The sequence below is a fragment of the Maniola jurtina genome, chromosome 15 (genome assembly GCF_905333055.1).
Source record: "Maniola jurtina chromosome 15, ilManJurt1.1, whole genome shotgun sequence".
Classification (NCBI taxonomy): Eukaryota; Metazoa; Arthropoda; class Insecta; order Lepidoptera; family Nymphalidae; genus Maniola; species Maniola jurtina.
Genome location: NC_060043.1, coordinates 13226805 through 13239442, shown reverse-complemented (window position 1 = coordinate 13239442; position 12638 = coordinate 13226805). Strand labels below are relative to the sequence as shown.

The 12638-nt window shown below is 44.1% G+C and overlaps 1 protein-coding gene across 2 annotated transcripts in view; it reads right to left on the bottom strand.

Moving 5' to 3' along the window:
* LOC123872735 (E3 ubiquitin-protein ligase Ubr3) overlaps nt 1-12638 on the bottom strand; it is a 60759-nt gene that overhangs the window by 4463 nt on the left and 43658 nt on the right. The window contains exons 10-28 of one of the 2 annotated variants that reach the window (XM_045917243.1): nt 11945-12126; nt 11234-11358; nt 10584-10726; nt 9675-9838; nt 9252-9370; nt 8513-8724; nt 7862-8060; nt 7034-7146; nt 6389-6463; nt 5479-5635; nt 5133-5224; nt 4577-4721; nt 4020-4155; nt 3364-3604; nt 2901-3059; nt 2049-2360; nt 1416-1638; nt 1013-1264; nt 281-546 (exon numbers count right to left, since the gene is read on the bottom strand). In XM_045917243.1, coding sequence (XP_045773199.1) covers nt 281-546; nt 1013-1264; nt 1416-1638; nt 2049-2360; nt 2901-3059; nt 3364-3604; nt 4020-4155; nt 4577-4721; nt 5133-5224; nt 5479-5635; nt 6389-6463; nt 7034-7146; nt 7862-8060; nt 8513-8724; nt 9252-9370; nt 9675-9838; nt 10584-10726; nt 11234-11358; nt 11945-12126 — 3315 coding nt within the window. The remainder of the gene's footprint in view (nt 1-280; nt 547-1012; nt 1265-1415; nt 1639-2048; nt 2361-2900; nt 3060-3363; nt 3605-4019; nt 4156-4576; nt 4722-5132; nt 5225-5478; nt 5636-6388; nt 6464-7033; nt 7147-7861; nt 8061-8512; nt 8725-9251; nt 9371-9674; nt 9839-10583; nt 10727-11233; nt 11359-11944; nt 12127-12638) is intronic. The other variant, XM_045917245.1, reaches the window with a different exon arrangement.

Below are 12638 nucleotides of genomic sequence, written 5' to 3'. Positions count from 1 at the left end.
ATTAATAAAAGAGGATGATATGTTCAACAAATATGTTTGACCTTCTTTTATTTTTATTAAACCCCCACTCTCCGCGTCATTACTATCCCAGGAAAAATTGTATGCTTGCTACGCTTCTGGGAGAATCCAGTCATAGCTAGTGAACTTTCACAAGATTCCTTGTACTTAATAACAGTTCCAGATCATTCCGCCTAACGTAGGCAAACTTACCCAGTAACCAAGAATACTTCAAGAAGTATTGCGTCCGAATAGCACCCAGCACAAAAAAGTGAATTGTTACCTCCAACTCAACATTGTGGAGTACCGGCGCCTGGTCAGCAGTACTGCTGGCGTCGTCTTCTAATAAATGGTGCCCCGCGAGCGCAGTGAGCAGCAACTTCGCGGCTGCCACTAGGCCGCCACTCTCCGCGTCATTGCTCTCCCAGGGCGAGTCGTCCGCTTGCTGCGCTTCTATGGCCGCGGGCAGCACCCCGGTGGCACACAATTGGTTGACTACTTGGTAGTACGTGAGTGCGTATAGCACGCGCACTATGCATGTGAAGTGTTCTGTAAAGAATTTTCAGCTAAGTATCTATGACCAATCTTCCGACATTTTAAATTATTAAATTATATTATAAGAAGAACCAAGAAAGTACTATGAACCCTATTCAAGACTAGTGTTCAGTAGTTTCAGAGTTTATCGATTAAAAAAAAAAACAATCAAACAAATCTTTCCTTATTACAATAACATTGTAATATAGACTACATAGCTCGTCACCCAACGTGGCATACTATCTTAGTTCAACCATAAAAAAACAAACATCTACTTGTGTACTGTGTTTTTTCTAGCCACTATAATAATATTAGTGTTCCATGGAGAAAACTTCGTTAGCGCGATTGAGGATTTATAACTAAAGAATAGACATCTTGTGGCGTCATCTAGTTTGTGAGTCGTAAGTTAATTCATAGCAGTAGAATTCTCCGTATGAGTTTGAGTGCCACCACAAAATAATAAAACGAAATCGGCACTTACGCAAATCCATATGCGGCGGATGGGTACACCCCAGCAGTAGGAAGTGCATCAGCAGCGCCGTGGGGTCTCGCAGCAGTAGCGGCACAGGCCGGGAGCCCCCCGCGGGGGACAGCGCAGGGGAGCCCGCGGGGCCGGAGGGAGCTGTGGTGGCCGCGGGGGGTATAAGGGCTCTCCACGTGGCCCCCGCGCCTAGCTGTACCCCCGCTGATGTTAAGGCTGCCGCGTGGGCTCCAACTACCGCTATTAAGGGCACTGTGAACAAAAACATAAGAAAAAAAATAGATTTTTCTGTTCTTGCTTCCTCTGTAGGTTTTCGCTAGTATCCCAATGAAGTTCGATTTCTGGCCGAAACCAAAACCGAAGCCAGTCACAATTTTACTTGGACAGCTCAGTTTGGACTCACCTATGCAGTCATCTCTGGGCTTGTACCGCGGCGTGGGTTGCTCCACCAGGGTACCTCCTCTCTGCACCAGCTCACATTCGAGGTTGGTTCTGACCAGCGACGCCATGAAAGTAAAGATGGCGGCCGGGGAGGAACCGTAGCGCTGCTTGAGCTTCCCGCCCGCCATCGACGTCATCGCTTCCATCGCTTTGCCTGTCGCTTCTGATAGCCGGGTTGGTGCCGCCTGGAATGAGACTGGTCTTTATAGATGTCATAATAATATTATAACCTAACAGTACAGGAACGCTAACATCCATAGTAAATATCAAATTGGGAGAACCCTGAAGTCATAAGTTCACGATTTGTAGGAGATTCCAGGGTCTCCCCGTGTTCCTCATTTAAGTAGTGAGGTGAGAATCTTTGAGGCCACATACGTTTTGAGATCTCGGAACTTAACAATATGTGCTCAGGATGGCTACCAAAGGAGTGTTGGTAGGTAGAAATTTGACTTAACCTGATCCCTCGCACTCCAAAGTCAAAGTTTATTACCCGTTTAAAAAAAAAAATATGTAGAAGCGCAGACATGGTCCCATGGCATCTTCAACCCTGCACCACCACTGCCTGTAAACAATGACGTCACACAAAGATACTCACCGGCGCCGGTTCGCGCTTCCTCTCTAGTACTTCCAACACTTGCGCAGCGAGGGCTTGATGCGTGGGCGGCACGGGCAGTACTGGAAACGCTGACCGCGGCGGAGGGGGCGCCAATGGTAGCACCCCATTGGCCAGCTGTCGACACACGGGGCAGAGGAACTCCCCGCGCTCGACGTGTAAGTTGTGCGGGCGCTGGGGCGCAGCCAACGAGCGCAGGTAGGAGCGCAGACAGTGCAAGTGCAGGTGGTGTCCGCAAGACTGCGCAGCCACGCCGCCCTCCCAGCCCACTGACACGGATAGCACCCATGATTCCTGCATATATGATACCAAATGGTCAAAGGTGCACACAAATCCAGGTCACACAAACCAAATTGATAGATAAAAATAAGTGATCTCTCTTGCGAAAATTTCTGGCGGATTTTCTTTGTCTTTTGAAGCGTAATAAGTAATCAAAATTAAAATTTTACTATTACGTGATATCAAATTTTCCGAAGCATTGGAAAGTTTTTCTGAAGGAGTGGATTTCGACTAAAGCTGAGACCACTGTAGAGCGCAGCAAAAACGTATTTGTACTTCGGCTTATCAAATTTGAAAAGTTGACTGGATAAAATATTCATGTCACCTGATGGGTCTGCTGGGAAACTCCCACTAGGTAATCTGTCACTCTCAACCGAATTACTGGCTGCAACTGAACACAAGCGTCTCAAGATGTTCTGTAGCAATCTTTGTAAAAGCTCAACGAGCGATTGAAACAAAAAGTGCTGGATATACTATCTGCTGAACACATTTTCATACTTCACTTCAGTAGAAGAGCATCCCTAGTAAATAGTTCACCATAGTCTCGGGTGTTACCTGATCAAAGTACTGGTCCAGGTCATCGTGTAGGCGGTAGTGATGCGCGGCGGCCGTGGCGCCCTGCTGCGCCGCCAGCCGCGTCCTCTCCGCCTCCGACAGCGCTAGGTGAGCCACGCCGCTGCCCTTCCGTCTCCTGTGACCCAGTACTGACGTCGACTGTGGACAATACAATACCTGAATAATACATACAGTACCGGTAGAAAACATTGCACATCGAACTTGAGAATGGGATAACGGTTTCGTAGAGCTGTCTCTGTCATTGCGAGCGACAAAACGTCACACAGGTATGAGTGACAGCGACGGCGCTCTACGAAGCAGAAATCTCTTTCTAAAGTTCACACAATCTCACCTCAACCCAATCCATAGCCCCTTACCTCTTTCCATTGCTGATATGCAATGTTTTGGTCATCAAGTGGATTAGCTATAAAGACCTATAAAGGTGACCTATAAAGAGACTTACCTGTAGCAAAACAACAAGGCCAATAGGGTCCTGTGCCGTTGTGGGGGTGGTGGTGTTGCAGATGACACAGTCATAGTCTCTCTCCACAACCTCTTCCTCCTCGTCCCACTCCATGGCTCCATCGCCCACCTCCATGGCCATGGCGGACATGAACTGTTGCTGTCTTCGTGCAAATTCACGCATTAGTTGTTGTTGCCTGTCCCGCGCCCGGCGCGAGCGTTCTTCTTTTTCTCGTCGTTCTCTATGATAATGACGAGAAAATATACGAATTAAATTTATTTTCTTAGTGTGCAAGGAACGAGTTTGGGGATCGGGATCGTAGGTGAAAGTGAAGGTTGAAAAGAAAGTGAAGCTGTGATAAATAAAGGAATAAGTGAATAAACGGTAAAAGATGATTTAATTCACACTGAGTCCATAAGATCGTTGTCCAAAGGTAAGTGGGTGAAGAAGACCGGGTGTGTTAATGAATATGAGAGAATGTGTGAGTGAATGTGTGAATGAATGTAAGTGGGTGTGGGTGAATGTGAGCGGGTGTGTGGGTGAATATAAGCGGGAATGGGTGAATGTGAGCAAGTATGGTGAACGTGAGCAAGTATGTAGGTGAATGCAAATCTGGTTGAATGTGAACGCTTGTGTGGGTGTGTGGGTGTCCTCACCTGGCTCGCTGTTCGGCCTGCCGCTCGCGCTGGTGCGGCCACAACGTCCTACGCACGTTTTGTATGGAGGCCGCGCAACGAGCGTCCAGCGCCGACAGCTTGTGTAGTAGCGCTCCGATAAAATGTGGACCATCACCTGTACAACAAAACATTACGTTAAGACCGCATTTACTGTGCACGCCTTTTCGTACGAAATTCGGTCGTACGAACACGAACTAAAATTCACGAACGATACTGATCCTCCAACTGCTATGGGATGAAAGTAGTTGTACATACGATTAACTCGCATCCAGTTGCAGTGTAAGCGCTCTCATAGGTTGCATAAAGCTAACTTTGACTTTGCTCAGGCTGAGTACATTGTTAAAACGAGACAGCATTATATAGCTGGCATAAGTCTGAACATAGTCAAAGCACGCTCTAAAGATCTCAGCCATAGTGCTTGAAGGATCGGGATTGCCCTACCTTTTCGTACATGTTGTATATCATGGATTTCCGCAAAGAAACGCCTGCTTTATCCAACTTCTTGGATTCTTCTTCCAAAATGTCTTGTATCTTACCAATAGGTTCCTCTGAAGTGGGCGCAGGTTCCTCTAGCGCGAAGGAGTCAAGTCTTCCGGACATTTGCGAGTGCAGCTTCAACAGCAGCGATATGATCGACTCATTCACTGGAATATTCTCGTCCTTCTGCGTGTGGAGTTGTACCTGGACGAAATAAGAAAATTATTCTTGCGCTTAGGTATTTTCAACCTGAGAGCGGTGACAACCTAATGATTAAGATGCCGATGATGATTAATTACCTCCAAACGATTTAGTTGATGACGTGTAGAAACCAATGACGGATATAGGTTTAAAAATTTTAGCCCTTCCAAGTTAGACTGCATCATCACTTACTACCAGGTGTAGAGATCAGATGTGAGTCAAGGCCTTGTATGGGTGCGTTTCCACTGACAGGGAGCTGGGTGGAGTGGAGCGGAGCGTGAATTGGCCAATCACACAGTTTCTACTGATGTGGACAGGAGATTTCAAGCACTGTGATTGGCCAATTCCGCTCCACTCCGCCTAGCTCCGCATCAGAGGAAACGCACCCAAGGGGAAAAACACAGTTTGACATACTTGTGTGTCAGTAGAGGGTTGCGGTGCTGGCAGCGCGGGGCGAGGCGGGGATTCCTCGTGGATGGTTAAACGCCACTCCGGCTCGTCTATTTCTGTGGAAAAAATTACTTTTCGTTTACCATTTTATTTTTGGTAATTGTACCAGAAAAAATTATATTACTTCATCACCCTTAATTGAACCACTGCATGTATATCATATACTTTAGCTTGCACAAAAACTCACACATAAGAAATCGATATTGATATAATCTTCGATTCAAACCAACCGATTTAAACTATACGAAATCTCATCTTGTTTGTTAATATAGGAACCCAAGTTGGACAAGCTAATAAGCTAATACCTCACCATAAGTGATAGGCACGGGTGGTGGGTCCAGGCCTAGCTGCGCCAGGGTGGTCTCCGGGATGGCCAGGGTCATGTGCTCCGCCTCCATCTCCACGTCCGACTCCGCGCCTCCCGACAGCCCCGGCACCACTAGAGCTTGACTCTCGCCACTGCCACTCTGAAAGATGAAACGTGATGTAAAATACTGCCAAGATACTATCCACTGAAAGAAGTTAGTATAGCTCTCTCTCTCTCTCTCTCTTTATTATGTACTGCCATACCATAAAAATGGCATAGCCAAAAATCTCAGTGGGTGTTAACCGTTTTGAGACACCAACCAATCACGAACATGTTTTCAAAATACATGCAAAATTGAATTCAAAAATGTTTTGAAATAATATTCGCGTAAACATAGTTTCGTTTGTGATTGTTTAGTGCATCAAAATGGTTAACGTCCACTGAGATTTTTGGCTCTGTCATTTGTATGGAATTACGTAAAAAAGAAAGCTCTGTACTAACTTCTTTCCTCTCCACATCCGCAGGAGCCTACTCAGTTATGCGCTATGACATTCGGCTTTTTCGCTACGTCTTTAATTTTGAATACCTACCTGCACCCAAGCACAATAATTAGTTGGCCATATTGTTTCTATATTTAGATAGGTTTATTCAGAACATAACATGTAAACATTTACGACTACTACCTGCCAATATCCCCACGATTTGTCTGAAAAATCAGACCCTTGCATGTAGGAATTTAAGCATCTTATTCACGGTTCCCTGCCGCCAAAGTGACCCAAGTTATATAAGATATTACTGATCCGAATCCGTTAAATAACATCAGTAACTATAAGAATCAGATTAGATTAGTGAATGCCTAGGTTTAAGATTGTTTTAGTTTGGGTATATTATTTCACAGAGGGACAGGAGATACCTCTAGAGCTCGTATTATAGGCGTGTCGCCGCCCGTGTCCGACTGATCATCTGACACGGAGTTGCCACGCACCATCTGTACAAATAACGTGAAATTGGTACTGATTCTGAGCGTTACTAAAATTCAAGGTGAGATCTATAGCGCACTCTGACTTTACTTACACTTAATACAGAGTTAAAACGAGATAGAAGTATATCTCCCACATAAATCTATCAAGTTTCAACTCAAATTTAAATCTGAGCAAAGTCAGCGTGCACTCTACAGATCTCAGCCTTAGAGTATTCACATCTTTTGCATACCAATGTAGTAAGAAAAGGATAAATAAACCTAATTTAATTTAGAACTGTCAAACCTCGTGACTTTAGCTGCCAGTCGCGAGCCTTTTGTTTACATTTGTAGCGTGCACTAAAATTTTAAGTCTTTAAATGTAAAATTCATGGTTCCGTCCTTTTTAGCAATATCAAAAATAAAAAGATGCAGATTATCTAAATTTAGTTTAGAGAAAGACAACATAATAGGCGCCATTACAATGCAATGATTGCAAATCAATAAATCAATTGAGATTGGCGGGACCCTCTGAGATCAGTTTTGCTTGTGGTTCCCCGTTGTAGTCAGTTTTGTTGGTAAAAAAAGAATGTAACTTACATGTAGGGAAGATGGCACAGCTAGGGCGGTGCTGCCAGCGGGTAGTGAAGCAGCTTTGCTAGCGGGGCGCGGCTCACTGCGCTCGTCCTCCGGGCTCTCCCACTCCGGGTCACCTGACAAGTGTCGAGAGAAGTTAACAAGTGTTAACTGTGAAGTAACCTCGTCTAACCTAAGAGGAACTTTCTACTATAGTACATTGATATTGTGCGCAAATGAAGCTCTCAGATGGAACGATCTTTTTAAATTTACAATTATCGTCATACCGATAGCTTATTTTCACAAAATTTCCAAAGTTATAGCCTATAACTTTCTTCAAGAATCCCTCTTTCGATGGGTGAAAACTGTATGAAAATTTGTGCAGTAGTTTCTGAGATTTGCCCGAAGACACACGACGTCAAAACGCGGCGCGTCGGGTGACTTGATATAGAATGCTAAGTCTCTTGGTAATTTATACGTCAAGAGTGTAATGTTACGTCAAAGCTAACATTTCTTCGTCAAGATGTTTTGTAAAAACCTATTCAAAGACAATCACGGAGGTAAGGGGATAGGTTAGACTCCTACTAACGGCCCGTTCACAATTTCACATGGACACATCAGATTCTTTGCGAGAACTGTTTTTTGTAGGTTCCGATTTAGTGGCAACAGTATTACTTATGTATTAATTACCTATAAGACTGTGGCTTGAAATAAAAATAATCATTGTAACAACTAATGTACCTATAATCAGCAAATAAATGATGATTCGATTTGATTTCATCCAATGCATACATTCACACAAGCACATGATTGCAAGATCCGGCAACAAACGGGGGAGGGGCGGTTACTCACTGTCTTCGTGCTGTGACCGCTTGTGTAGATGCCCATCGTCTCCGCGGCCGGGATCGTCGCGGCTGGGCGGCGGCACGGACGCCAGCACCGCGCGCGCGTTGTCACACACGGAGCCTCCAGCGAACGCGCGTAGTAGGGGTACCCCTGACACTCGCGCGCAGCCGCCGCCTCGCGTACCGTCCGCCACGCACACGTCACGCTGCAATAAACAACTATAAGTTAGCACGAGATTTGTGGCATGAAATAAAATAAAACTGAATCGTACATTTCAAAGTCCTCATAAGTCAAGATTTTGACAAATATATTTTTTATGCTGTGAACGCCTTCAAAATCTACGACTCCTTGACGCACGTTTCGCTCAGATACCGGAGCATCCTCAGCAGATGACGACCTTACAGTGCACAATTGCAAAGTTTGCGTATTCAAAATTCAAATGCTGGTGGATTTGTGTAGTGTTGCGTGGTGGTACTTGGGGCTTGCTTGGTGGCTGGCTTTTCCTGCATTCTTAGCAGTGGGAGGGCAGGTGGTGCATGCTCCATGTTGTAACATACAGATTTGCCTTTTTTAGCGGATTATAGCAAATTAAGCGTTTAATTCTTCGTATACGGGTGCAAGTATTGCTGTTTTCGCTCACACCTCTTGATTACTTACATTGTGCGTCTTCGCCCTCTCGGCGGCCAGGTCCGCAGCCACAGCCAGCAGGTATACGGCCAAGGCCAGCACGTGGTCGGGCGGCGCTTCCACCCCCTGCTGCGAGGTCTCCGGCCGCCAGCCCGCCTCGCCCTCCGCGCCGCTAGCGCTCTCCACGTGTCTTCTTCGCACCCCGCGGTATAATACCGCTAGTAAAGCACCGTGTAATACCCCTGAAAGATATTGTTATGTTACTAGGGAATGGTTTTGAACCTCTGAAAAAAACCGGCCAAGTGCCTGTCAGACTCACTCACTGAAGGAAGGAGACGCAGTAATGTATACTGTCTTGGCCGAAAATAAAGCAATTGACGGTCGAGTAACATTGAAAGGACGAGGCGAAGCCGAGTACTTCCCATGTAATTTCAAACGAACAGAACGCCTCCGTGCTTAATTTCAAAATTTAGTTCAAGGAAGTATTTTGTGTAAAAATAAGCTTTGAAAAGCTATGATTTTTTGTTCTTTGAACTATGTTACAAACTTTAAGTTTTACATCAATGAGTAATCCGTCCATACTTAGTATTATAAATGCGAAAGTGTGTCTGTCTGTCTGTCTGCTAGCCTTTCACGGCCCAAATTTTATCCCGGAAAACCAAAGAATTCCTACGGGATTTAAAGGAAAACCTCAATCCACGCGGACGAAGTCGCGGGCATCATCTAATCAATAAATAAATTACCGTGAAGAAGTTACTAGAATAAATACCTGAAGCGCACAACTGTCGCGGATCGCCGGCGGCTTCGGGCGGCGCGCGCGCTGGTCGCAGCGGCGGCCAAAGCGCTCCGTGCCCTGTGATTCCTTCTGCTTTCTGCTTTTCTCGTACACTGCAACAAAAGTAAAACTTTTGTATTCTAGGCAATTTTTTCGTGTTTATTAAAACTTGTTGAAAGCTCAGGGGGAGATTGCATTAACATTCGCTTCAGTAGGTACTGAGTGAACATACATATCACAAACGTCACTGGCAGTAAGAGAAACCGTGGCTTAGCTGCCGGTTCCACGATTTTTGTGCATTTAACAATTATTTCGAAATTTTCCTTGAAGTGTAGGTAAAAAACACTATCATAAAAATAATAAAAATATAACAATAATTATAATCGAAATGGTTTTATGACAAATCTAATTACTTACTATGCTGTAAACCTGTCCATAGATGTGTGGAAGTCTCTTCTATGCACCGCCCTTTGCAGTAAATGTAAAGGGTCGTAATACCTCTCCCACACTATCGGCTTTGGCACGAACAGACCTTGCTCCAAGCTCTCGGACCCCTTGGGCGGCGCGCGGTACACTGATAACTGGGAACAACGAATATATTGACGACAAGTTTGGAGTATGATCTCATCTGACGGGCGATGAAATCTAATAAAGGACACTACAATCTGGACAATTACAGACATACAGAACTATAATTTTTATGCTTTGATGCACAATGAGATAATCCATTTCATTGGACAACATTTTCGATATCTACTGTCTGAAAAGCCTTAAATATTCTGGTTGGTTACGGAAAAACGGCATCAATTGTTATCACAATCTCAATTGTTGTGATTGGTTGAATTTATGGTATTCTTGTTGCAACAATCCTTGTAACCAATACCTAGTGAGTGAGCGTTTTGTTATATACAGGATGTAACCAGAACGTTAGTAAAAACTTAGCGTTATTATTATACCAACTTAACACAGTCCAATGCCAATGACCATTTGCCTTATCTTGTACTTTTAGTAATCCAGTATTTTTCAAACCCGCATTGTTTAGCGTGCAAAACCCGAGCCAATGCCCCACCTACGACGTGACATTGACTTCGAGTGACCTATTTACGGAAAGTTCCTTGACCTCTAACGTCAGTCGGGTGTTTTACTAGCAATACATTGTGAGTTTTTAAAAAATACAGGTATTTTTAATTTTTTTTCGTAATGGTATCTTATCAATAGTCATCAGTAGGTACCTGTCTTCGCTTTTACTAGCGTCCTGGGTACACCCTGTATTTGTTTTGATGGGTGAATGCTGTAGAGGTGTTCAGAATATCCAAAATCACACACCTCTTTTAGAACAGTTTCAAAATTCCTAGTGTGCGCATTGCCAGATCTCTCTGGCATCAGTTCCAGCAATTGTGAGTGAGTCTTGTCGCCTGCCGCCAACAGCGTCGCAACTTCTAGCTTTGACTGTGTCAGCTCATCATTGCCTGCCAAAGAAATATACTACGGATAAATAACAAAAGTGCAGTGGCATGCAGGACTTGAAGCCAGAGTTGGCATTTATAGAGGAACTTATTTACTGCCAGGTTAATAAGAACAAAATTGTAACCCGTGCTTTTAGGTCTCCACTCTCTATGCACCTACAAACAAACCATTTAAAACTATTTTGGTGAAAATGGGTCAAATAGGAAAATGTAAAACAATCTTCAATCGTCAGCATCATAAGAAAAATGAAACCATCCTTTTTTAACCAATTAAAAAGTAAGAAGTATTTAAGCTAGGTAAAAACAACCTGATCGGAGACATTCCCCACATTTTAAAAATTAATAAAAGTAATTAAATAGAATAGAAAAAAAAAACATTTAAATAAATCTTTTTTGGATAGTAGCTAAATATTTTACTGGTTATGAATGCCATTGGCAATTAAAAACGCACCAAGAAACTCAGCAGTTTCCGAATAAAAAATATAAAAATACATAAGTTACAGTCCATACCAAGATTAGTTCTCGAGGAGACGAGGATGGCAAGGAACGTCAGCAAGCCTTCCACCATGGCGTACTGCTCCGACGTTTGCGCGGGCGACATCGGGGTCAGGCTCAACCACTCCCGTACACCGAAACTGTTGATCAGATAAAACTATTGGTTTACCATTTTCAAAAACGTTACTACCGCACTACTACTCCACTACCGCAGGATCCTACTAAGTTATGCGTTATGCCTATAGCTTGTTGCAAATGATTTCTGCATTCACACTGCATTTCAAGAGAAGAAAATTTATTGACTGTTCACTTGTCTTACTTAACAGTCATCTGTCTAGCGGCTATAGCCAATAAGGGGATAAATTGAATATAAGAGACAAGGAGAGAACATAATTTTAGGGAGTCAAGAAGGCGCCTCGGGAAAACGCCAAGAGCAAGTACTGAACGGCCACCCTCTCGCAACTTGGTCCATGTAACCGAGAGGTTGATGGGGGCATAAGAGGTGGAAAGTTACTCCTTACTCAGTAGACAGTTATTTAAAAAAATTGCGAGCAAACGGGTCACCTTATGTTAAGTTTAGGAATAAGTTAAGGAATTTGTTGGTCTACCCCTTGAATTACTCCACGTTGTTACCCAGCGGGAACACTTCCGAAGGGAGTAGTAGGGTAGCACCCCCCCTTTCCTATTAGGTACTAAGGGACAGGCAGAGAGGGGGAAGACACTCACACGTCGATGCACATGTCGAGGAAGTGGTCGGCGGGCAGGTGCGCGGCGCATATCTGCAGCCAGTACACGTCCATGTCCACCATGGAGTTGCAGAAGTTGGCCTGGATGTACGTCATCGCCTGCCCCTTGATCTGCAGCCCGTTCCGCACCCACACGCCTGCCAGGATCTCGTAGAACAGACTCTGTCAAAGAGGTTTTACATTTAATCCTTCAGTCTTCTTTACCTTCTACCCAGTAGGTTCCTGGTTTTTAACTAGCTTATGCCCGCGACTTCATTCGCGTGGACTACACAAATTTCAAACCCCAATTTTGCCCCCTTAGGGGTTGAATTTTCAAAAATCCTTTCTTAGCAGATGCTCACGTCATTAAATAGCTATCTGCGCATGTCAAATTGCAGCCAGATCCGTCCAGTGATTAGAGCTGTGCGTTAGTAGATCAATCAGTCAGTCAGTTTTTCCTTTTACATATTTAGATACCATTGCCTACAGTATAATTTGAGAAGTGATTATATGCATATTTCATTACATCTCAAATACAATACCTACTCTCTAATGAAAGATAAGACGCCGCCATTGCCAAGAAAAATGTACATTTTGTTACTCTTATAATGTCTGCGTCAAATTACGATAACACATTATGAAATGGGCGTACCTACTGTAGTGAAACCGAGAGAACGACAAAAGCTTTTGTTGAC